At 50.5% G+C, this 25,871-nt stretch overlaps 1 protein-coding gene across 1 annotated transcript in view; it reads right to left on the bottom strand.

The window, feature by feature from the left end:
* Positions 1 to 25,871, bottom strand: part of gse1b (Gse1 coiled-coil protein b) — a 141,959-nt gene that overhangs the window by 75,566 nt on the left and 40,522 nt on the right. The window contains exon 2 of the mRNA XM_029145220.3: positions 15,899 to 16,046. Within this exon, the coding sequence (XP_029001053.1) occupies positions 15,899 to 16,046 (148 nt within the window). The remainder of the gene's footprint in view (positions 1 to 15,898; positions 16,047 to 25,871) is intronic.

Below are 25,871 nucleotides of genomic sequence, written 5' to 3'. Positions count from 1 at the left end.
CGCCAGCGCCGCCCCGAGCCTCGCCGGCTCCGCTGGTGTGTGGAGTACAAAGCGGTGTTTGAAATCGCACGGAGACGCGGGAGAAGGCGCGCTCGCTCGCACGCACGCACGCCAGCGCACAAACAACCCATCGGATGCATAAACCTACACACTAGGATAGCAGAACCTCCTCCTGCCAGCCCTGCACCATCTGTTTCTCTGTCTGTGCTTCGCAGCCGTGCCCAAACAGGGCCCCAGCAGAGTCGCTGTGAAATTAGCTGCCTTTGTGGGGCTTTGTCTGCTTGTGCGTGTCTGTTTGGGTGTACCAGCGCGCTCAGTTTAGATGCGTATTTTAGAACATATTTGCCGTCAGTCTGTCGAGAGGTAACCCACATTAGAGGACTAATGTGTGCGTTCACATGATTGTGCACAGGAGAGCGGTGGAGAGACCGACTGCATCCACGGCTCCATCTAATGAGCATTTCCCCTGACCTTTGACCTTTGAACAACCACACTGACCTTAGCCTCCGTACGCTCCACCTACACCAGCCTGCAAGTGTGTGTGTGTGTGTGTGTGTGTGTGTGTGTGTGTGTGTGTGTGTAAGTGTGTGTGTATGTGTTTACATGCCATTGTCGGGCCTGTGGGTCCCTGGAAGCCACATCCAGCTCCCAGGATCCTCTGATATCCACTCAGGACTACAACCTCTAACGATCTTTGACCCGACCTTGTAACCCCCGGGCTTTTGAGAGCGCTGCGCTCCGCCCGCCTGCCTGCTAATACGTGATAAATCACGTGTGCTGTGACACCATCCTGGATGCACGCACACACACACACTGGCACATACACCTACACACTCCAATTATCCCACTGCCACATCATCACCTCACACCCCTCACATTAATGAGTCTAGAGGTTAAAGGTTGTTGACATTCCTCTCACGCTCCTGTCTGACCACTATTGCATTGCCCACACACACACACACACACACAAACAAAGGGGAGTGTTCCTCATGGCACTAGGCACAAGTCTAAAAAGCTTTATGAGCTGTGCTGGGCCTTTAGACAAACAGAAAATCAAATTGTTGTATCAAGCCTAGAGTAAAAATGCAAAAGAACACACTCTACTGCACAAACGGAAGAAGACACAATAATAAAACATACTTAGAGTTTGAGAGTTGAAAAGGTCCCGAGGCTGATTCAGTGTGTGGTCTGAGGCTTTTGCAGTCCTGACTGCAGCTAGTCAGACTGATGAAGAACGCTGCTGCCGCGTGACAGATAATCATTGTATTCTTCTCTGCTGCAGAGTCATGGCTGGGAGACAAACCGTCTGGCAAGCAGACAGCTTTACGGCGCAGAGCTCAATCAAACTGTCTTCCTACCCAACGGTAAACACGCAAACACTCACGCCGGCGAGTATTTCACACAAGCACACACGGGCAAAACGAGCCTAGAGCCAGCGGAGCCTAACCCAGATTGATAACACCAAACAAATCAGCCTGTCGATTCCCCCGACCGCTCGCAGGAACATAGCTTTATCAGCAGTGACATTTTGATTGTTGCATACTTTACTTACCTAATTAATTTAGAAGTGTTCTAATTCAAATGCCATTAACATTGTACACTGGCTGATTTCAGCCATTATTCCTGTATAGATGAGCAGTAAAATCAGCGGTGATGACGAAAGGAAGGAACCTTCTGCTCGACTGTGCCAAGCGCCCTCTGCTGGACAGATGAGGTGTAACAGCCCCTCTCTGTGCTCCACTGATGGAGTCTCAGCAACTGGTTACTGGTAAGGAAACTGGTACCAGCCAGAATTTAAGCTGCTGCCCTACTAAGACACTTAATTCCCCCCAAAGGGGAGTTGGTCTCCTAACTAACAGCACAAAAGAAGAATAACGCGTGAAAATAAGGGCTGAGCCTATCCACACTAATGAGTGTGTCGTTTACAGTGTGTGTGTGTGTGTGTGTGTGTGTGTGTGTGTTGTGTGTGAGTGTGGCAATGTGAACAGAGCCCAGCTTATTTGCTGCCCAGTGAGAAACTGTTTTAAGGCGGAAATGAAAAAGAAGAGATTTTCAGTGTGTGTGAGACAGAGTGAGTGATGAGAGGTGAGACTTTACCCTCAGTGCTACCAGCCTATTTAATTGTGTGTGTGTATGTGTGTGTGTGTCCAGGCTTATGTGTGTGTCTCTCCTCTCCACTGATGGCTGACCCCTCGCTGCCACCTCTGGACCCTGCAACAATTGTCCCTTTGAGGCCCAGGGGCCACCCTGTGGCCCCCGGTGGGGGGCGGGGTGGTAAAAGGCCAGTCATGGCAGTCAGATCCTGAGCTGAGCTAACAGGATTAGAGGAGCCGGGGCTAAGAGGAGAGAATCCCCCGTCTCTGTCTCTTGTGAATCAAAAAATGACAGATATAGCCTTGGCCTCGACAGACGCCCTCAGAACGGGCAGATGAAAACTTGAAGGGCGGATTTGATCGAGTGAGTAACGGCAGAGCAACCTGCGCGGGACAGGTATTCATTTGCATCCTCTGAGAAGTGAGAGTCAAAGTAAGACGCGGTCGAGGCGCCCAGTGGCTTGTGATCGATGGATCTGGTCTCAACTGGTTAAAAGTGCTTAAGACTTGCAGAGCTCATGGAGAATGAATCCGAGGCATCCGATGAGCTGAAACCAAATCAAACCACTTCAGACCAGTTTACATGTGGCTCTAATGACAGCTGCCTAAATCACATTGGGTTAATGAATTTAGGGAGTCTCTAATCAAATCTGTGTAATCTGGCAACAAGACTGACATCTGCGTGCGTGCACGGCGGTAGACGCACGTGTGCGTTGATAACAAGAGGAAATAAATCCATATGGAGACAGGCGAGGCAGAGAAATCCTGTCTAGATGCTTCTGATGCAGAAACGGGGTGTCAGGGTTTTTCGAAAATGCAGTAATAAGCATGAAGACATCAAAGTACAGGAGGAGAGAGAGGAGGAGATGACTTACTTGTGTGCACGTGTTGGAGAGTGCATGCATGCATTCATGATTGCACATCTGGCAGCGCAAAGAGTGAGGTTCCACTGTGACCCTATTTAGCTCCATAATATACTCACACTCTCATTACCACCCAGTTGTGTGTGTGTGTGTGTGTGTGTGTGTGTGTGTGTGTGTGTGTGTGTGTGTGTGTGTGTGTGCGCGCGCTCTATCCTAGCTGTTTCTCACATTATGCTGTGTTTAAACATGAGAGAGCTCTTTGAGACGAGAGAGAGCTGCATGAGGGGATCAAACAACCACGCATACACAAACACACACACACACACACACGCACACACACACACACACACACACACACACACACACACACACACACTCTTCAGCGTGCTTATACATGCAATCTCACACACACACACACACACAATCAGAGACACAAGAAAGCAATACACCCCCCCTACTGCTCTGATTAATAAAGGTCAATTAGCAATTATAATTTCCATATTTAATCAGTCCCCTGTGGTGTTGCTCTGTGGCCTGAGCTCTGACAACTGGCTCTCTTCTCCTCTCCGACTCTCTGTTGCCCTCCCTTTTCCTCCTTCGCTTTATGTCACGCTCCTGCTCTCTTCCCATCTCCTACGTCATTAACATCTGAGCATCCCTCTCTTCTCTCCACCTCCTCCTTACCCAGTCCAACCCTTTTTACCAAGTCATCCCTCCACCCTCCTCTCTGACTCTTCTTCCTGTATCTGTCCTCTCTCCCTCTCCCTCCCTCTCTGTCTGATGAATGCCTCTCCTCATTAATCTTGATGTTTTTCCTCTTGCTGTGTTCTTCTACAGGCCTTCAAACCTCTCACTAATTGCAATTAATCACCAAGGGAAACAGATGCTGGGAACAAAGGCAACCTGGAGGGGGAGGTTTGAGGAGGGGGGGCATGAGCCTGTACGTGCGTATGCATGCGCGTGGGTCCCGGCGTGCACGTGTGCGGTCACAAACGCGCATACCGGTGTGGGGGCTTTGGTGAAGCTGCCAGTCAGCGCCACATGAAAGCGGAGCACCTGCAAGGCTCCGACATCAACCTTAGGTGTCAGGAGGAGTGCGTATGTGCGCTTCATGGAGGAATCACACATCAGGAGCCGCACCCTGTCACACGGCGTTGGAGCATCTGTCTAACCCTGCTCTGGGGCTGCAGTCTGGGCTTTTCTGAGCCGGTCTGGAACAGGACCATGTTAAAGTCAAGCCAGTGTTATCTTATTCCACCTTCACTCTCTGCATTTCCTTCTTATTTGCCTCTATCCCTCCTTCAGCCCTCTGTCGTCACAGCTCATCTTTTTATTTTACCATCCGCATAACAGCGCACGGAGGACACACTACATTTCTGGGGCATAAAGCAAAGACAAACATACACACATGGACAAAGAGACAATAACCATAACGCTTCAGCCGAATCCCACGGAGAAGAATAGGGGTTTGATGTGTGTGCTAGTGAATTATCCATCACAGCTATCTGCATCACTTATCAGCCACAAAAACGCTCCTGAAAAAAAAAAAACACCACTCCATGTGAACCGGACAAACTGTGAACGCTATCGCATCAGAGGAAGGCGAGGCAGAAGATGAGAGGCTCTGCTGTGCTTCAAAACAAACCTGTTGTGCAAATCCACAACAGGATGCAGCAGCGTCCAGGACAACAGACTCCAGACTCCACTTCCCAAGCAGAGGATCATTCTAAGTAGCTCTGAGCCTCCGCATATGGGCCACCATAGAGACAATAATGAAATCAGAGCTGATCTCATATGTTCCCTGGGATTAACGCAGCACTATGACCCCTGCATGACCCAGGACATGCACCATCAGCCTTCGACTGCAAGATGCGAGAGATAATTTAGCGAGTGCGAGCGAGCGAGAGAGAGAGAGAGAGAGAGGACACAAACGCAAAGGGGGGGAGTGTAAGATGGAGATCCTTTTGTGTAGTGTCCTTTACAACAACATGAGACCAAGATGTTTCAGAGGTTCTTCTACCACGAGGAGGAGAAAGTAAACACACATAATGAGGAATGGAAAATGTCCATGTATGTTTTTTTCCTCCCTTCATGTATAGTGAAGTGTCAATGAGCCCTTGATAATGACAGCACAGTGCCCACCGCTAGTCCCTCCACCTCTGATACGTCGCAGCTTCATCTGTCACTGCCGCTGTCACACTTCAAAGCCCGAAGCATATTGAGCTGTTTTTCATTTCTAGTAAGAGTGGAGTGGGAGGAGATTTTCACTGAAAGCCTGGAGGAAGCTCTATTAAGTCTCTACTGTTCTTTACCTGACAATCCCTTAACTTCAAGAAATGACAAAGCCTCCTTCCCAAAACACAACACCAACCCTCCCACCTCACACAAACACCAACACAGTCCCCCGACAGTTCCTTCCCAGCAGGCTCCACTCAGCCTTTATTCATTTTTTATATATCACCTCCTGTGAGTCTATTGCTCGGCACGCAGCAATCGCTGCACTTAACCCATTACGCTAGGTAACGCTCCCCGGAACGGTCGCTCCCTCCCCAGGATAAATTATTAACTTCCTCCTCATCCCACCATTTATCACTGAGCCCCATCGAGCAGAGCGGGAGAACCATCGCTCATATCCATGGCAACAAGGGCCCATTTGTGCAGCCGCTGAATGCTGCTGATGATGAGGGGAGAGAAGAGGAAGAGGAGGAAGAAAGAAGACAGATTATACCTGCTTTTATCAAGCTCCCTATTGTTAGTGATCCTGTGCGCTTTGCACTTGAGTTTTATTTTTCCTCCGCCGTTATCCCTCATCTCGCCGCCTTTATGAGCCTCTTCGTCTCCAGCTCCTCTCGGCTGATTCGCGCGCCCAGCCCGCTCTCCTCAAGTCTGAGATGGCAGCAGTACGGGTAATTAGATCAGCGCTTTTCCCGTCTCCATGGAGATGAATCATACAGTCAGGGTGACAGTTTGAGCTTTAGCGCTACACAGTAACCTAATCAGAACATTTGAACCTCCGCCAGAGTGGCGGCATAACCTAATAATACCAGCATGAACGTGCAGTGACCTGCATCCCAGCGCATAAGCCGGGCAGCGCATGCAGTGCGGGTGAGGAGCACGACTGCTTAAAAGCACCCGTGTGTGTGTGTGTGTGTGTGTGTGTGTGTGTGTGTGTGTGTGTGTGTGTGTGTGTGTGTGTGTGTGTGTGTGTGGCTGAGCTCGCAGGGAGAAGGCCCTCACAGGTGTCCTAATTCATGAGCAATCGCAGCTCATGAATAATTAAAAGCCGAATGCAAATGCGCTGCTTTGATCATTTACATTCATGTCTAACAGCATTAATTAATCAAACAAACCTTTTCTTTATCCCCAGTGGGACGGGGGAGAAAAAAAAGCCGCCAGCAGTCAGCGCGCACCAGTGCTTACACACAAACAGGCTGAGCAGCACACAAAAAACACTTACTAAACAAGTTTACTAATCAGAGCGTTTAGCTCCATCTGAAGTAACTAAACTGTGTGCTGAGCGAGCGAGCGGGCGAGCGAGCGTGACTCGACCTTGGACCAGGCGCACGGTGAAGGTGACTTAGTATCTCTTCATGTGAGATTACTCTAATCTCCTCCAGTGGCTACACCCACTGTATGCTAATGCAGTTTGCACAAAAACACAGAGTGATGTAAGCGTAAGCTCCATTGTGTACAATACCCAGGTGCGTGGCTGCGATAGCGCCGGCGCTGTGTTGCTCCACATACAGGTTCTACTCCACCTCCAACACGCTCACGCAGCCGCACCCAAACACACGCGGCCCCGCTCGCGACCGACACAATGCGAAACGAGCGATTCCGCCGCCGAGTGTGAAGCTGACACTTGTTAATGGCTCTGATGGGTCGCACACTCACACACACAATCACGCACAGGCGCGTAACCCACCGCAGGCTGATCAGGATTTCATAGGCCTTTTGATATGCTCACTCAGAGAGACGGACCTTATAAACAGCTTCTCTGCAGCTGACCTCTCGTTTATAGCAACAGTATCGCACACAGAGGAAAAGCTCATAAAATGAAGACACAAATCTGCCCGACTTCTCCCCATCTGTCCACACCCATGATGCGCCTAAACTGCCACTTCCTCAAACCGGGCCTCTCTTTACCTTAATAAGTCTGTTTATATGCAGCGCACACGAGCGGAGACCTCATCTCACACAAACTTAAACTCCGGCACATCCGCAGCCGAACTCTTCCAACTCCCCGCGAGCCCCACTCCGCTCCCGTCATCCATTCCTCTTCAGCGACGGAGAAAGGCGCGTCTGACTTATAGTGCATATCAATATCTCCGACGCGGGCGAGGGGGGGGGGGGCGCATACCTCGGGCTTCTTTTAGGACACCTCGTAAAACTAAATGATAGTTGAAGGGGATGTGAGACGGTGGGGAAGGCGGCGGCAGAAAGACGGAGGCAGGAAAAGCGAGTGGCGGCCGTTAACGCGATGGCAGGCGGCCGTAAATAACCCGCACGCAGATCTATGGCGCGCGGGTGACATTTGCGTGCGGGGCGCGTCCGCGAGTGGACGCCAGTCTAACAAGGTTAAAAAGGACCGAGCGCCTGATTGAGTGATCGCGCGCGCGCGCGCGTGTGTGTGTGTGTGTGTGTGTGTGTGTGTGTGTGTGTGTGTGTGTGTGTGTGTGTGTGTGTGTGTGTGTGTGGCGTTTTATGTTAGATCATGCTTTGGCAACGCGTGCTCTCCACCGGCTGATCCCACACGGCGATTTATGTTAACAGCCGGTGTCCGAAGCGTCTCACGCCGGGGTCGTAAATAGCCGTCCGTCTCCGCCGACGCTGCCAAAGCGCCCATAAAGCTGTCACAGGACGGTCCCAGTCGCACAGACAGACAGAGGAGGCCAGGCGGCCATTGCAGCAGCGCTCCGCACCCGCTCAGGGAGGCGCAGGTGTCGGTGTGTACGTTACAGCCGCGTTCATTTGTGCATCTGCCGGCGCATTTACATATTATGCAGGTGTCGGGGTTGGAGTGTTGTGTGTCTAAATATTCATGATGCAGTTAAAGCTGACAGGTTGACACCAGTTGAGATTCCGTGTTGTAACTGTAAACTGACAGGCCTCGCTGCGGTCGGGCCGCGCACACACTCGGAGGTGCTTCAGAGCGGAGGTCAAGGAGTCAGCGTTGAACTGTGGAGAGGATCAATAGAGCTCTAAGTGTTTGTGCACCTCTCGCCTCCCTCCCACGTCCTCCGCGCCTTTTCCCGATTTGTTTTCAGCGATTCCGCGCGTCTCGCTCGCAAACGGAGAACGACAGAGCGGCGTTTTTTTAAAGCGCGGCTGCGCAGAAACGCCCGCCGTGTGCGCTCCCGCCTGGATGCGCCCGCGGGGCTGCGCTCGTTCCGCGGGGGGGGGGGGGGGGGTGGGGGGTGACTCCGGCACCCCACCGGCAGGAGCCCGGATGCGACGGGCGGATGAAAAGAGAACAAGGCAGTGACAGAACGATGAGCAGAGGAGAGGCAGAGCGAACATGTAAAGGACAAAATGCTTTCTTCCCTGCTTGGGAGCATCTCATTTTTTCTCATTAGGGGAACTCATCTGAGCTCAAGGGATAAAAGGAGGACTGATAGCCAGTATTTCTCCCTCGCTCCATCCTCTCCCTCCTTTTTTTTTTTCCTCCCACTGTGCACATGCCACGTAATTAATTACACCCTACCATCGCATAGCTACAACAACCACTGCCGGCTAATTAACAGCACGCCTCAATCATGACCCCACTTCAAGGGTTTTGGGTGTGTTCGCATGCGCAAGTGTGAGCGAGATGCTGAAAGAGGGAGCAGGAGTATGTGTGTGATACGATGAAAAGGAGAAAGACAGACTGGAAAAAAAAGGCGAATTGGAGATTGGTGAAATGAATGGATGAGATCCAGCTAACAATGGCTGCGAGCAGCCCAGGAGTAGGAAGGAATGCAGCGATGAGGATATCAGCACTTTGATGTGACGGACAGATGCTCAGGAGATGAGAGCGGAGAGGCAGCCAGAAGATGGATGGAGCTCCTCTCCGTGCCCAGCTGGACTCTATCAGCCAGGCCGGAGCCAGAGCGGCTGGTGGGGAGTCCCAGCCACGGGGTGTCTCACCCTTAACATGTCACGCCCAATCCCCGGAGCCGGCGTGAGCCTGGCCAGACCCCAGTCTGCTGCGCCAGGGTCCATGGCTCCTGCTGCCCCGAACACACTCATACTGATCATATCAGGGAGAAAAATGGAGCGAAGCGCGGCCCACGAAAGCACACAGGCCGCACAAGCTGGAAACCACGTACACGGCACGTAACGTCCTCACGGCCGAGCGGAGAGCAGCACAGGCAGGGAGCTTTAATATGTTTAGTGCATGTGATTGCATCAGCGTTAGGGTCGTATTATTCCTCACCCGCGTCACAGACGCGAGGAGCTGAAGCCCATCGGGGCAATCGTAACATTAATAGCGCTTGACGAGGCCTAGCCACACACACACACGCACATAAACACGCTTCCTGTGTATCTGCTAAACACATTACGCTGAGAATGAGGACAGAAGGTGAGGGAATGAGGAGACGAAGTGAAAAACAGAAAAGGGGGAACAGAGGAAGTAAAATATTCAAGTCTACAAAATGTAGTTTGATGTCAAACAAAAAACTATTAATGTTTTCAAGGGTTATAATTCAAGAAAACAATAAACTGCACTCGGCATTAAGTTAAAGCAAAAGAAGTTGTTCTGCCTGAGGCAGCAATATTAACATATGTATTTGTTTTTTATAATTTTATGGTCAACAAGAAGTCAAAGAGCTTGTCATGATATACTGTAAAGGCGAAAGGATTTATCATAATTATAAAAAATACACACAACATCTTCGTTATTAAGGAAGGAAATAATTACTCAAAGTTTTTATCACTGCTGTTACACTAATGTACCACAGACATAACTTGGCCACTGAGTTGTCCAGAAATAAGTTTGTCATTCCATAACATTACTGTGATAAAAAAGTGGCAAAAAAGAGGGAGAGTAGGAGTGAGAGTAAAACAGAATGTACAAGTAATGGGCCAACAGCGAAGTAGAGAGGCCATGTTCGCTGTCAGCCAATAACATGGCCAGGACTAAATAATTCACCGTGCTCTGTCACCTTACACAAGTCTGGGCTAAGTCAGACCGAGGTGATCTGCGCATGCATGTGTGTGTGTGTGTGTGTGTGTGTGTGTGTGTGTGTGTGTGTGTGTGTGTGTGTGTGTGTGTGTGTGTGTAGGCACGTGGACGATGTGAATGAGCAGGGGCTGTAGGAGGAGGCCTTTAAAGGGAGGGCTCAGTGTTGCCATCATGTGGTTAGATCAAGGAAGATGCCGTTTCTCTCCCTCTCAGACACATACACACACACACACACACACACACACACACACACGGTTTAAATGAATCATGAACACGCAAATAAACATGCAAATAGCGTACAAGCTCTAACCTTTAGATGCCATGTGAGTGTAATGCGCAGTAACAAGCGCACCCGTATGCATAAACATTGGAGCACAGCATAAAGAGGACGAGGAGGAACAGAACTGTTTTGTGTAGAGGAAGCTGATTTCCATGCAGCCTGTGGAACAGGAGAGGCTGGTTAGCAGGGCCAGCTGGGCAAACAATACATGCTCACCTGGAGTCATTTACATGGATTGTGTGTACAGTATGCGTGCACGTGTGGGCTTGTGCTCATGTAGTGTGTTTACACAGACGCACTGTAGGGAGTCGGCTTCCTTTTGGTGATAAAAATAAACGTCTCCATAATAGAAATCTTTAAATTATTGAGTGAAGGTTTAAGGTTTGGTTTAGACGAGCAGTCGTTAGAATAAGTCTCCAGGGAATGGATGTAGGTCAATGTTATATCCACTCAAGTGATGGAACAAGAGTGTGTGGGGTTGTCACGTTGAGAGGGGTGTCTCCTGTTGCTTCTCTTCTTCATCATGTTCCTGAAAGTGCCGTTGGCAAGGAAACCAGAGCGAGAGGGAGGCACGAGAGACAAGTCAAGGTGCACGATTTTGGGCAAGAGCAAAGAGCAGTGAAATGGGAGGAAGAAAGGCAGACAAACGAGGGAGGAAGAATAAAGGCAGAGGATCCTGGAAGGCGGTGGGGGAGGGGCGGGAGAGGAGCGAGAGAGGGAGGGGGGGAGTTAACAGTGAGGAGGCAAAGAGCATGTGACAGAGCGACCCATGCCTCCCACTGACAAGCTTTATTACAGTCCCACCTGCAGCGAGACAGCAAAAAGCACTTAGACGTCGCAGGACAGACACGCGAGCGAGAAGGCGAACAATGAGGGAACGAGGTGCGGAAAGAAAGATCAGAGGATGGAGGTGGAGAAGTTAAAGGGTACACAGAGGCGGAGGAGGAGGAGGAGGGATGAAGAAAATCAACATTTAAACACTTTCTCTGCATAAAACACCTTCGCTTTGACTTAACTCATACGTGACTTGATCAACAGAGGCGTCTATTTCATCGAAAGAGTTTCTTGTTGTTGCCAATTTGACGTAATTAAAAAGAGACACAACCTGTCTGAACACCTGTTTCCTGGGACCACAAGGTCAAAGGTCAGAGGCCAGAGCTCTCTCACTAAGTGATCAGTGCTTTCTGAGCAAATGCCCCAACATGTTCTAGGCTGAGCCTTCACCTCATCAAGTTAAACACAGGGAATATTTAGGTTCAAGCTCTACAAAGACACAGACTCACCCCCGACCAACACACTCGGGCCATTTGCTGTCATCGTTTAGTGCAATTCACGTAATCCGCGAGAAGGAAATAATTAAGAGGATGAAATGAGGAGCGGGTTATTACTTCCTGAACGGCGACAGCTAGCATCTATTAGCGCTGCGGCCTGATGATTTATCTTGTGATGAGCTACAGCCAAATAATGATGCGCTCCGCTGGCCGTGAATCTATAGGTCTCTCCCCGAGTCCACTCCTTCTGGCTCCTGGGTTGCGGAAGGAAAAACCACAGTCACTAAATCAAACCCATCCGGAGGAAAAGAGGTGCAAGTGCGGGAGACACGGGAGAGGAGAGGGAGCGTCTGAGGCGGGAGAGGGGTTAACAGCCAGCTTCCTCACTCTTTTCGGGGAGAGGAATGTGTTGGAGCGAGTGCAAATCAACCAGGAGAGACTGCACAATAAGGTCAGTGTGACCAGAGGAGAATCCGGACTCAAACCCCAGACACGCACACAAACAAACACATTAAATACACAAATGCAAACACAGTGAGTGATTGAGTTGGGCCGTAACCCCATGCCCACCCTGCGAGTGGCTAATAACCGTGGCACAGGGCCAAACCCACTGTCTCCTGACTAATTCCCACATGCCCGCCAGGACTGGCGCCACTCTGCAGAACAGAGCTCTGTTTCTCAAAAATCTTGTGATCATTGCTTTACTGAATGACTCAGATAGATGGAGGAAGAAAAAAAAGAGCAGCCAATCAGCCTGCCTGCCCCCCGAAGACAAGACATAATGGGACAGACAATGGAAAGGCTGTGGATTAATATTTGTTTGTTGAGAGCGTCTTCCCACACGCACACAAACACACACCGGGCTGGAAAAAAGGGGGCAGCGAGGTGGCGCTGTGCCAACGGGGCGCTGCCAAGAGGCTCGCTGCCCCCTGGTCTGCAGCGGCGTTCCAATCACACGCACACGCGAGGAGACGCACACGCGAGGAGACGCACACGCAAAGAGACGCACACACACAAGGAGACACGCAAACAGACGTGCACATGCGAGGAGACACACGCAAACAGACCAGAACACGCAAACAGACGGGCACATGCAAGAAGACACACACACGCAAGGAGACACACAAACAGACGTGCACACGCAAGGAGACACACAGGGAGACACGCACACGCGAGGAGACGCACACACACAAGGAGACACGCAAACAGACGTGCACATGCAAGGAGACACGCACACGCAAGGAGACACGCAAGGAGACACGCAAAGAGACGCACACACGCATGGAGACACACAAACAGACGTGCACACGCAAGGAGACGCACACACGCAAGAAGACACGCAAAGAGACGCATACATGCAAGGAGACACGCACACGCAGGGCGACGGGCACACGCAAGGAGACACACGCAAACAGACCAGAACACGCAGACAGGCACACGCAAGAAGACACACACACGCCAGAAGACGTGCACACGCAAACAGACACACACACGCTAACAGACGCGCACACGCAAACAGACACACACATGCTAACAGACACACACACGCAAACAGACACACACACGCTAACAGACGTGCACACACAAGAAGACGTGCACACGCAACCAGACACGCACGCGCAAACACACGCGCACACGCCTCCATCTGCCGCGCGTCACGGGAGCCGCGGCGGCTTGTCACTGTCACCCGTGGGTAGCCCACCCTCTGCCATCCCCGCAGAGGAAGACAAAGGAATAGGAGGAAAGCGAGGGAGCGAGGGGGAGGGGAGGGCGAGCAAGCAGTGGCATTCCTCCCCATGCTTCCTCTGTCACCCTCGGATCTCCCTCTCTCCAAACACATTCCCCGTGGCCTCTCCTCTCCTCTCACAGTCCTGGTCCTGTTTGCCTCCATGGCCTCGCTCCCCCCCTCTCAGCATAATGCTGCTGCTGTCATCCTCAGCTGTTCTCTGGCGCTGCTCCGCTCTCCTCTCAGCTGTGGGCAGCTGCAAACACGCTCCCTTCGGACGGACAGCGTCTGTAAGACTCCTAACGTGTAACACAAACCGCGGTGGCCGAAGGAACGACTCATACACAGATCGAAGTATCTGGAACGACACCTCACCGCTGGTGCTCAGTGCTGCCTCCAGGGGAAACTGCCTTTGTATTTAACTGGCCTCCAACCAAGTGCACGCGGCTGCCAAGTCTGTCCAGCTGTGCTGGCGCAAACGATGCAAACTCGGCGTATGTCGTCCGCATCATCATCACCATCATCGTCATCATCATCATCATCATCATCATCACTCAGAGAAACGTGCCAATTCACTGGTAGTGTGTGCAAAGAACCAGCTCAGAGACTAAACGCACACAAAGCAGACGGGTCCTCACCGTAGAGGTCTGTCCTGCGCGTCCCTCGGTTCATCTCTGTGTGGCTGGTGCAACGGAAGCCTTACTCTGGTTTATGACTCAACTGGCCGTGTCATGTGCAGCCTGAGCATCTGAACTGAAGCAGACTGTGGTCATCTTGTCTGTGGCATCCTCCAGCGCTGCCTGCATCCTGTCTGATAGGGCTCATGCCCACATACGCTGAGAAAGTTGCTTCTTCCTCTTTACGACCTGACAGTCATTGAGCGTGAGCTTCTCTATGGCTTCGGCCGCTGCACGTGGACGCGTTTAATGATTCAAACCCAACAACACCTCTCCACTCCGTTCTGTGTGAACGCCGCAGCCGTGTCTTGTGTCACGTTCCCACCCTGAGCGGAGGAAATGGGCCGTGTCATGTCAGCGTGAGCCACGGTGCAGCGCGCATGATGGACACCGCTTAAATAACTCATGAAATCCCTGCTCTGGGTGCACACCAGGCCCCTGCGAGGGCCCTCCGGTCCAACGCGTGTGAATGTGTAGATCTGTGGGTATGCGGTGGGCCCCTTTTGTCATGACCGCCACACCAAGTGGCTTTGAGTGTGTTGTGGTTTAGCTAGAGTACCTGTACTGCATGTGTGTCAGTTCACTCGGGGGAGAAAAAAAAAAAGGCCTGAGATGAGTTTCTGGGGCCCTCACGGCTAAACAGAAATAGCCTGAGAGATAAGCGGGCAGTGAGCACTGACAGGAAGAAAAGAAGGTGCAGAGATGAGAAAATTAGATTTGCAGCTTGTGTGTTTAAAAGTGTAAATGTTTGCATAAAAAAGGAGTGAGAGAGAGAATAGGGACCCGGTTCAAGGCATCCCAGCTACACTGATGAAAGGAGACAGCAGCACTTTCCACATAAACGCACCGAGCCACAAAACCCACTGTAGTGATGGCCTCCCTCGGGGCACGCTCACGCAGACGCAGACGCACACACGCACGTCACTTATTTTTTGTGTCTGCGTTGGCTTCATCCTGACATCCTCTACCTCATTGCTCTCCTCTCCCAGCAGCACTGAAACTTTGCATGACGATGACAGCGCGACCAGTGCTCCGCCTCGTGCACCTGTGCATGAGCGCTAACAGGCATTAGCAGAATAAAGACGTCATTGAAGTCTCCGCGTGGACGCGGACGCTCTGTGGGCAGCTTGGGTTTACTGGTTTGCATTGTTAATGGTGAGGAGCAGTTGCTGCTAAACAATACAGTCAAAACCGGGTGAGGAGATGCGATCACGCGCGCATTTGCAAAGCAAAGTTCAGGGAAATGGTTCCCGATTTTCGCCTGCACTCGCGGAGCAGCCGGAAGGCTTCACACGGACAAGGAAGCGTTAACGGAGCGAAGGCGAGAAGGCGACTGTAGGCACCGTAGGCTGAGATATGTATAGATAACCTAATGGTGTAGGAGTCTAAAGGTGTTTGAAGACACCACAGCACAAGCCTGAAAAAAGGCCACCTGAGACCTCGGCTCTTTCGCTCCAGGGGCGTTTCTACTTCCTGTGTTGTTCAGACGGACCCCTCGCACAGGAAGGAGGAAGCGCAGAGACGATAACTGCTCAGTGAAGAGACGCGTATTCTGAGTAGGGCTCATTCTTAGTAGCTGAACGACAAAGGCCAAACCACAGATTTGCCACTTCGCGTTCCGTGTGAGAGTCTTTTCACGCCTCCACACCATCTCGACCGCAGCTTGATGCTTTCAGGTCCCACATTCGTTGATTTTGAACCTGGCTCGGACATTTCACTGAATGTCACATTGTGGTGTCAAAGGTCAGCTCACGTGTGGTCTGTTGCATCGGCAGAAACGCACATGTGCACAAATGTGATGCCGCCTCCGTGGGGGAGAGACTCACCGGGCAGCGGGCATCCGGCTCGGTCGGCCCTGTCCGGCTCAGGGGCCGCGAGGCAGGGGGGGGGGTGGTCGCCTGCAGGCTGGGGGGGCCCAGAGCCCGAGTCTGCCTCCTGACTGGTTGTAGCAGCAGCGATGCTCACAGCACAAGACTGAAAGACAGAATACAGTGGAAGTCTCTTAGTCTACAGTAAATAACCACCAGCCCAATACACTTATACTAAGATATGCCATAAAAATGATCCGAAAAACACAGCTCCACCATTTTTGAGACCATGGTGGCTCCACTTGCATAATATTCACATCTTAAAACATTAATAGCGAAGAATGTTGCAAATATAGCAAATAACCACTGATCTACTCCGCTGCTGGTGTGACCATTTTTAGCTGCTGTCACACAGCGGCAGTCAGATTCCTGCTATAAAAAGACAATAACCAAAGGGGGATATGGTGCTGGGTGAAGAAGTGTCCCTCCCCTGAAGTGACAGAACCGCACAGACAGACAGACGGACGGACACTATCAAAGATGGAGAGAGACAGGGACAGAAAGACTTTTCCTGACAGCACAAGTGTGCTCAGATGCGCTCCACTCGGCTGCCGTCCACAGCTGAGGGAGGAAAGAGGGACGAGGTTTCAGGAGAGAAACAAGTTGACCATGAAAAGAGGAGGGAGAAGCAGAGGGGTGCTGTCAAGGGAGGGGGGGTGAGAGAGAGAGAGGGAGGGAGAGAGAGAGAGAGAGAGAGAGAAACAGTGCAGTGGGGGAGAGTTTTAAAGAAGGCTGTGATGGCTCCCTCCACTGACGAGCAGCAGAGAGACAGGCAGGGGAGGTGCAGAGCATCTTAAGACAAAAAGGCACCCTGGGCTTATGAAATATACATAGCTCCCAGCTGGAGACAGACACACGGAGCGACAGAGCAGAGGAGGGCCCCCAAGACTGACGAGGCTCCGCTAGCCCTCCTAAAGACCCGCTGCTAAAAATAAAGCACACACATTCCTAATGACTCCTCATGAGGAGATGAGGGAAGCAGTTAGTGCTTTGTGTGTGTGTGTGTGTGTGTGTGTGTGTGTGTGTGTGTGTGTGTGTGTGTGTGTGTGTGTGTGTGTGTGTGTGTGTAGCTGTATGCATCGACCGACTACGGTTACAAGGAGAGCGGATGGACCCACAACAGGAGCTATGGTGCACAAAAAGACAAGTGTTTTGGCTGTTGGCCTGTATGCAAATCCACCCGCTGGTCAGGGGCTTTTTATCGCTTAAAGGAAGTGTGTTTCAACCGCCTCGCTCAGACCTGCCCACCTGCCTTCTCTTTGAGCCCCGACAGCTGCCTCCACCGCCCCAGCAGTTAAAAACCATTTAAACAGACCTCATTTACCAATGAAGTCACCCTTTGTTCAAGCTAACAATTCACCTCTCCCACGCAGTAGCGGTAATGTCTGTCCCGCTTGTGTGTGTGTGTGTGTGTGTGTGTGTGTGTGTGTGTGTGTGTGTGCGTGTGCGTGCGTGCGTGCGTGCGTGCGTGCGTGCGTGCGTGCGTGCGTGCGTGCGTTACGGAACCCACTTCTTTCCCTTGGCTCCCTGCTTATCTTATTCTCCCATCAGACATGGTGGGTGTGCCTCCCTGGTCTATAATACTAACACATCAGATGTAAGCAAGCAGAGTTTGCAGGTAAACAGCATTGGCTGAACGTCAGGATTACTTCTACCCCAGAAACACACACACGCACACACACACACACACACACACACACACACACACACACACACACCAAGTGTTTTTCTAATCTTTTCTGTCTCACTAAATCTTTCTGCTGCTTTTTTCCCCACCAGATTTCTCTCTGTTTGTCAGTAATATTTCAGATTTGCACCAAATCCTGCATAAACAAAAAAAAAATAATAAAATATATATATATAATATTATATATATATATATATATAAGCTATAAATCAATTAATTAATTATATATACACAAAAACACACACACATACAGATACATATATATACATTTTAAATTCTTAAATTCTAACGTTTTTTCATTTTAGGTGCAATGTCTGTGTTTATGACTCGACATGAGTGTGAACATTAGGACCTGTATGTCCTGTGAATAAACCACAGAGGCGACCGGTGATATGTAGACACAGCAGGGGGCTGGAGGTGGAATAAGAAAGATATACAGAGGTAGTACTAATTGAGGTTAGTTCCACAGTTCAGCATTATCTCCTCTAATCGGCAAAGAAGGAAGTTGGTAATGGATGATGTCGCAGAGCCTGCCAGCAGAAATCCCGCAGCACTGAGGACTTCTACATGCCCCCAAAGGATCACAAGACATTAGCAGCTGAGTGCAGACCCTGATAGGAAGCTGCAGATAAGCTGCAGAGTCCGGAGGGGCTGCGGCCGCGCACGGTGGAGCACGTGAGGGCCTGTGCGAGTGTGTGGGCGAGGGAGAGGCTTGTCAGTCAAAGGCAGCGGCAACCTCTCAAGTCGCTCGCCTGTTTCAACCCACATCTCACCCGTCACCTGCCTGAAGCAGTGCCGACGCACATCCACACACACGTGCTTGTGGACTCACATCTTTAGACTGAGCGATGGGGCAACATGCATACATTTTCGCCCCCCCCCCCCTCCCTCACATCCACACACACACACTTATGGTGACCTAACCCAGACCTCTCCAGGGACGAGCTCTTTCATCCCAGTCGTTCTCATCAATACTCGAGCCCTGCATCCGCTGTTCAACACCTCCCAGATTCATTACGTAGCAGAAAAAGGAGTCAAGAGGAGACATCAATAAGAAGAGAAGGTTGATGTACATATGTGTGAGCGCATGTGTTACCTGGGGGGGGGGGGGGGGGGGTCATCCATAAACGCTGCTGACACTCTAGACAGGAAATACACCTGAGGATGTTGATAAGTTGGTCAAGGGGGGTGAGGTGAGATCAATAGGGAGACAGGATGATGTCAGTGGCCACAGATGACATCACCTGAGGAGGGGTCCATTTAGGAGTTGTGACATTAGAATCATCAGGGCTTCTTTTTTTTCCACTTAAGACCTAGATTTGACTCAATACCTACAACTCTGAGTCGCATATTTACAGTGGCCCTTGAAATAGTGCTCAAGTTGGATTATGAACACACATTAAGAGACCTTCAAGCAATAAATGATTTAATTATTCCAGTTTGCTCCGAGGCCTTTTCTAGCTGCTGTTCTGTAGCAGTTGAATCATTTCTGCAATTCACCATTTTATGCCTGAGAATTGCAAAGCAGATGTTTATTCATGTGAAAATGCCACGCATTAGCGCTTCAACATGACTGGGAATAAAAACCTCCAGAAGCACGCTGCGACTCTCCTCCGAGATCTGGGGAAACGGGGGAGATGAAGCTGATTTCACCCACAGGAAGCGACTGCCCTATGCCGCGTCGCCGTCCTCGCCGCGCTATCGAGCGCCGGCGCCTGAGTGGGCGCGCATCCGGCCCGGTCCGCGTTCGTGTGTTCTCGGCGCCGCCGACATTTCCTCAAACGTGGCTGACATTTCCAGGGGATTTGAAGATTTGATCCCTTCCGTGTTTGAAGAGCTGTGTGCTGCCCTCCTCGCGACACGCAGGAAAGCGCAGCCGGGGAGCGGGCGGCGTGCCCTGCCTCCGGGGCCCTGCTCCACAGCGGCCGAGCAGCTCGTTCCCACTCACCCATAGTGTGATCGGGAGGAGACCTGCACTATACGTCGCCCGCCTTTTCAAAATGACTGGTTCACTGCGTGGTCTTTTACTTAGTCTTGCTGTTTTCCCTGGAGCGGTGGAGTGTTTCTGCGTCTCTCAAGTGAGGCAGAAAAGCTATCACTAAAAGATATGAGAGAAGAAAGCAGATAGAGACGGTGTGGGAGGGAGAGGGAGCAAGAAAGTGTGAGACGGGGAGGGAGCGATCCGTTTCTCCCGCTACAGGCTGGTTAGTCGAGCGAAATGACACAGACTGACATCTCTCTTCCACCGAGTCCAAGTTAAAAAGAGCCACGCTAGTATTCAGCCATTACTTTCTCTCTCTCCTCTAACCTTCCCTCTTTCAGCTGTCGTGCTCTCTCTCTCTCTCTCTCTCTCTCTCTCTCTCTCTCTCTCGCTCGTCCTCTCTGCCCGCCCTGCGGCACCCATGTCTTGCTTTTTCTGCCTGGGTGGACTCTGCAGCAGTCCTGTCCAAGCCTGAGGCTCAAGTTACACCCCAGCACTCGGCGCCGGACACACACGCTCGCACAAACACGCACACAAGCTCATACAGTAGTCATGAGGCGGTCAATAGCCAAAACACAGGTCAGGCACGGGTCAGTCAAGGGCAGAACGACAAGGCACCAGACAGATCCACTGATCTGAGGGCAACTAGAGAGATGCTGGACAACATACACAAAAGATGCATCAAAAATGCATGTCTAGGTTGCTGGACAAGACCTTGGAGCAAGCCCGAGCTGACCTCCAAAGAAAAACCTCAGCAAACATTAAAATTGCTAATAAAGTCCTGAGTCAGCAGAATGTTTCCAGCCTAACAACACCTGCGTAGCGCTCACACCGGCTGAAGCGAAGCAAAAGCCCACGGTTACAGGATGCCAGAGGTCAGCAGATGTCATGATTGCAAGTGCATCCTGCTGCTGCAGAGCTCAAAGGAAAAAGAGCATCACCTGCAATGATGGACAGCTCACATTTGGTCACTTCCTGACTCTGATCACCCTCAGATACAGGACGCAAGTGCCTCAACAACTATGCAAATCTTTACTAATCACAGCGATCAACGCAGACCATAGTACACAGCCAACAGGGATTCACTTTCACTGCAGGACATCAAAGGATCAACTACTGTACTTTCTGCATTTAAAGTGTCTTTGACTTCTGTTTACTCAAGGTTATCAGAATACTATTTCTGAGCGCGCTGAATGGAATCATACAGGTTCAGCTTTCATTTAGGTCTCAAGCTGAAGGGTGAGAATGGGCTGCAGTAGACGGATGTCAATAAATCAAGAGAAATGCGCCTTCGCGCCACTGAATTGTGTCCTTGTGCTAATGCTCTGAATACATAAATGCACTCAATCTTACTCCGTCTGAGACACAAGGCTTTATAAACAGTGTGAGCAGACAGGTAGTCACACGTACAGTACACACACACACACACACACACACACACACACACACACACACACACACACACACAGCTGGTGACGGCTGCATCTTCCTCACAAGTCTCTCAGGAACCCTCGCAGGAAGAGGGTAAGTGCTATCGATTAGCTTCTTCCTGCTTGGCCCCGGCTGTCAGAGCAAACACAGGCTGAACGTTTGACCATCTCCGTTCAGTGCAGCACAACTAAATATACACAGAAACATTCAACACATGGAAACTGATTGGCTCCAGAACATCAAATCTTTAAGTATTTGTTTATGGCATGCACAGAGAAGGGAGACTTGATTATACTTATTAATTATACCAAACCAGAACTACTACAATATGTTTACAAACCAGTTTGTATTTTCAGGTCATTTTATTTATTATATGCTAAAGCGCATACACATGAGGTAAAGAAAGGCAGCGTGCAGACAGACAAGAGACAGGGTCAATATAAAAGCACTCCTCTGAGCAGACATGTGACATTATAAACAGAAATCTCTCCTCCACTCAGCCGTCTTTGATAGCACTTACATCGAAGGCGGGGGAAAGATGGAAGGAGACAAATCAGAAGGAGGCATGAGTGGATGAGCCCATAAACAGGCTGAGGAGACGGAGCGACCGCTCAGCAATCAAAGGGAGGGGTGGAGGAGGAGAGAGGCACAGAGGGAGGCCGCCGTCTAATGCTACGCTGCAAAACGCGACTTCATCAAAGTGAGAACACGGACCGGGCAAAATTATTCAATGAAATGAATGGTCAAAAAAGACATTTCCATCTAAATTTCAAATAAAAAAATCAACTTTAGGGTGCAAAACACGGAAACAAATATTATTTACAAGGAATATTTCTCTTTATGAAGCAGCTGTAAAACACACCGTGATTCAGTTTTATTTGCCACAATTTAACGCATCATGTCCAAGGTTCAGGGTAAATATGAACATCTTCAATATTAACTGTGTTTGTATCAAAATGTCATCTTTTATGTACAGACTTTATTGTTTCATTTAGCAGTAAATGTGAAAGGCTGGTGTCAGCCAAAAACACTGCTGCCCCTCGTATATCTGTTGTCAGGCCCCGGGAAAATACGATATACACACAGTAGGTAATATATAAAGCAGAGCGCAGCAAAACAAGTCTATTCTCCAGAGGGCGGAAAAAAAGTGGGGAGACAGCGAGAACAAGATAGTGAGAGATACATGGAGAGAGAGAGAGAGAGAGAGAGAGAGAGAGAGAGAGAGAGGAGCAGCACAAAGGTCTGTTTTCTGCTGGGTGGGTAAAGTGTGGCCAGAGGGCAGCTGAGTGAGCACACACTACACAAAGCCTGTCATTAGTCTCAGCTTTCTGCCGACGCGACATAACTCCATATCTGCGAGATAGAGAGCATATGTGCGAAGTTTCAGGCATTGACAAAAGCCCATGTTGTCGTGCGTGTCGCCTCTGATGTACAGCTCCTTCAGGATCACAGCCCTGTGCAGTCAATACTCAGCCGGCCTCCTTGCGTCAGTGTGCACTTTAAGATTTGTTGTGCAGATGCCTCCTTCCGTCCCGTTTTTTCCTCCCCCCTCCCTCCCCCATCCTTCGCCGTGTCTTCACCATGCACCACCTCCTGTCCACCAGCTGCCACTCTGCAGCTATTAATCAGAGCTATGATTAGTAAGTAGAGGAATGTCGTGTAGCTGGAGCCTGACTCCTCGCCCGGGCCCCGACCCCCTTCACCCCCACGTGACCCCGGGCGACCCCGGAGTGCAGCAGCTGCTTTTAAACTGCGCCGACACGCTCCATTAGGCCCGACACCTGCTTCTGCGCAAATTGAATCACGCGCCGTCGCCACACACATCCCCGAAGACGCGAAGGATGGCAGCAGAAGCGGGACTCGAAGTGGACACGTTGGCCTTTACACATGCTAATGCAGTAAGGTGGCGCTTTTGTGTGATTACACAGTCATTACAGGGAGAGGGGTCATGAAAGGCACCTGTAGCTGAGCGGCTCCAACAAGCTGTCAACAGCGTGTGTGAAGGTAACAGAAACAGACAGGAGACGGAGACAATAAAAAAGCTGAGAGTGGTAACAGAATGTGTATAAGAAGACTTCCATAGAGGTAATACCAGCACCAGTACATGGACACTGTGCATATGTTCTACTGCAATAAGACACTCTTTGAACAAGTGTGTGTGTGTGTGTGTGTGTGTGTGTGTGTGTGTGTGTGTGTGTGTGTGTGTGTGTGTGTGTGTGTGTGTGTGTGTGTGGCCCCAGGCCGACTCTGACAGCTCAGTGCTAGCCATCTGCTGGCAGTCACACCAGGAGAAAGCAACCGCAGCCAAACAATGGAGAGCAATGACAGGCCAGGATTTGTGGGGAGATGTGCGTGTGTGTGTGTGTGTGTGTGTGTGTGTGTGTGTGTGTGTGTGTGTGTGTGTGTGTGTGTGCGTGTGTGTGTGTGTGTGTGTGGTTTTCCCTTCAAAGATCCAAATGAGCCCCTCTCTATGAGCATGTGCAGAGGGGCGTGGCTGTTGTTGATAGGCTGTCTCTGTTACCAGGCGATAGATTAACAAGCCCAAATAGCCATCTGAGGAGGATAGATAGCGTGGGCGGATGTGGGCTCTTTTTTATTTATTTCTGTCTGTCACTTATTGTCTGTCTACTGTACATTTGTCATTCGGTCCAATTATTTCTATTTTCTCTGGTCTCTTCCTTTGCCCCTACCTCAATAGGTGGACCGTAGAATGGTAAGAATGTACAGTCCAAAGATGGGTTAATTGAAACTAGTTGCTTTTTTATGAACCCCTAATACACGGCACTTCATGCATGTTCAAAGGCTCTCTCCTTTCTGACATACACCACTGGCTCCGTCAACCTGGGCTATTTCGCTCTACCTGCAGGTAACAAACCACTGTGGTTGCAGACAGATGGTCCGGCGTTGGGAGGAAGCTGGTTGCACGAGTGTGCACACGCGCCAGTCTGACAGCCAGCATCATCCAGCTGGGCAGGGGCCTGCAGCGCCTCCTGGAAACAGCATGCCAGGTGGCTAAGAAACAGGCTGCTGGTCTCCTGCAGCCACTATACACATAACCCCCCGGTTACTGTTTTAGCATCGAATTCAACACGGGGGGTGCTGCTCGCACGGAAATATGGAGTCAGGAGCACAGGTGAGGAGTTGACCGCCATTTAACAAGAGGAGCGTGTGTGTGTGTGTGTGTGTGTGTGTGTGTGTGTGTGTGTGTGTGTGTGTGTGTGTGTGTGTGTGTGTGTGTGTGTGTGTGTGTGTGAGTTCGCTGCTTTGGCCATCCATGCTTTCCTATGGCACCACTTCAAAGCTAGCCCTCGGTGAGTTTCTGCTCCTCCACCTCCCCCCACTGGTTTGTGTGTGTGTCCGTGAGTCTCCCGTAGCTGGGGGCTAAGGCTGATCACCACTCCCACCGTGAGGTTGGCATGGCATGCCCGCTGGCACACCAACAGGGCACACCTATTTACACAGGCCCAGACTGAATGGCAGACATTGTCTGGGTGAGAATGCAACACTTAAGCTCCTGATTAAGGCAGAACAAAGCCCTGAGGGGCAAGAATGATGAATGCATGGCGCATTGGAGGGAGGGAGCCAAAGCGGGAGGCTCTGTAAAGGGGAATCTCATCTGCTGTTGCTGCGGGAAGGCGAGATAGGAGGGAGGAACGAGAAGCGAGAGGGCAAAAATTGGCAGCAATTAGCACAGGGCTAATGAGAGGCAGGTAGAGAAGTGAGGAGAGAGAGGCGGGAGGTAAGGAAAGAGGAGGGGATAGATGAAAGGTACAGGGAACCGAGGGGGGGGGTGAGCAGAGATGAAGGCTTTACAGATTAAAAAAAAGACAACAGAGAGGGAGCCAAGCAGAGAGGAAAAGACTCTGCTGCCGCCGTGCTATCAGCGCTGATAAGGATAAAGTGATGCTCCCCGATTACAGCCATGAGGTAAACAGACAGATAGCACCCTCTAATGGTTCCGCTGCACGAGGACTGTGCTCTCCATCGTGCCCCCTCTTGTCTAGGGACTTAAAAGCAGCCAAGATTCACCGGAGCGCTGCCATGATTTTTTTTTTTACACACCAACACATGAAGGATGCTGCCCAGGCGGAACACAAAATACCTGCGACACCGCGAGCGGCATTAAAGGCTCATTTCTGTCTGAATGTACAGGGCCACATGTCATTCAGTGTGTGTGTGTGTGCGTGTGTGTGTGTGTGTGTGCGTGTGTGTGTGGCACCTTGGCAACGTATGGGTGAAGCAGAATGTGTATGACAGGGGTTGAGCTACTCCCCGAGTGTGTGTGTGTGTGTGTGTGTGTGTGTGTGTGTGTGTTCGCACACTTGCTACTTTTTGAGGACCAGTACGGGTTTTAGACCAACAAAGGGAAGACACTTTTGGGAAGTGAGGACATTTTGGCCGGTCCTCACTAAAACATCACTTAAAATCAACTAAAATGCTCTCCTAAAGCTACCCTCTGTTTTTTAGGTATGGACCTCATTTTGGTCTAAAGTTGAATTTTGGAGCTCCTTTTCTTTACACACATTTTACTCTCTTGCTCCTCTGCTGGATTTCTCTGGTACTGCTCAAAAATCATATTATACTCCATACTGTCCCTAGAGGCGTTTGCCGGGTACTGCACCAAGTTCAGATTCTACTCCATACTGCCTCTAGAGGTGTTCGTCTGATACTACACCAAATTTACAATTCTACTCCATACTATCCCTAGAGCACGCATCTGGTACTGCACAGAATATATAGCAAAACACTTAAGTATATAATCTTGTGTTCCTAAGAGAAGTAGTTTGTACTATATATTTACAGTTATTTTCAGTTACTTTTGAAGAACTTTT

Source organism: Betta splendens, chromosome 3 (genome assembly GCF_900634795.4).
Source record: "Betta splendens chromosome 3, fBetSpl5.4, whole genome shotgun sequence".
Taxonomy (NCBI): Eukaryota; Metazoa; Chordata; class Actinopteri; order Anabantiformes; family Osphronemidae; genus Betta; species Betta splendens.
Note: the sequence above shows the minus strand (reverse complement) of the source record. Positions and strands in the feature narration are given on the sequence as shown.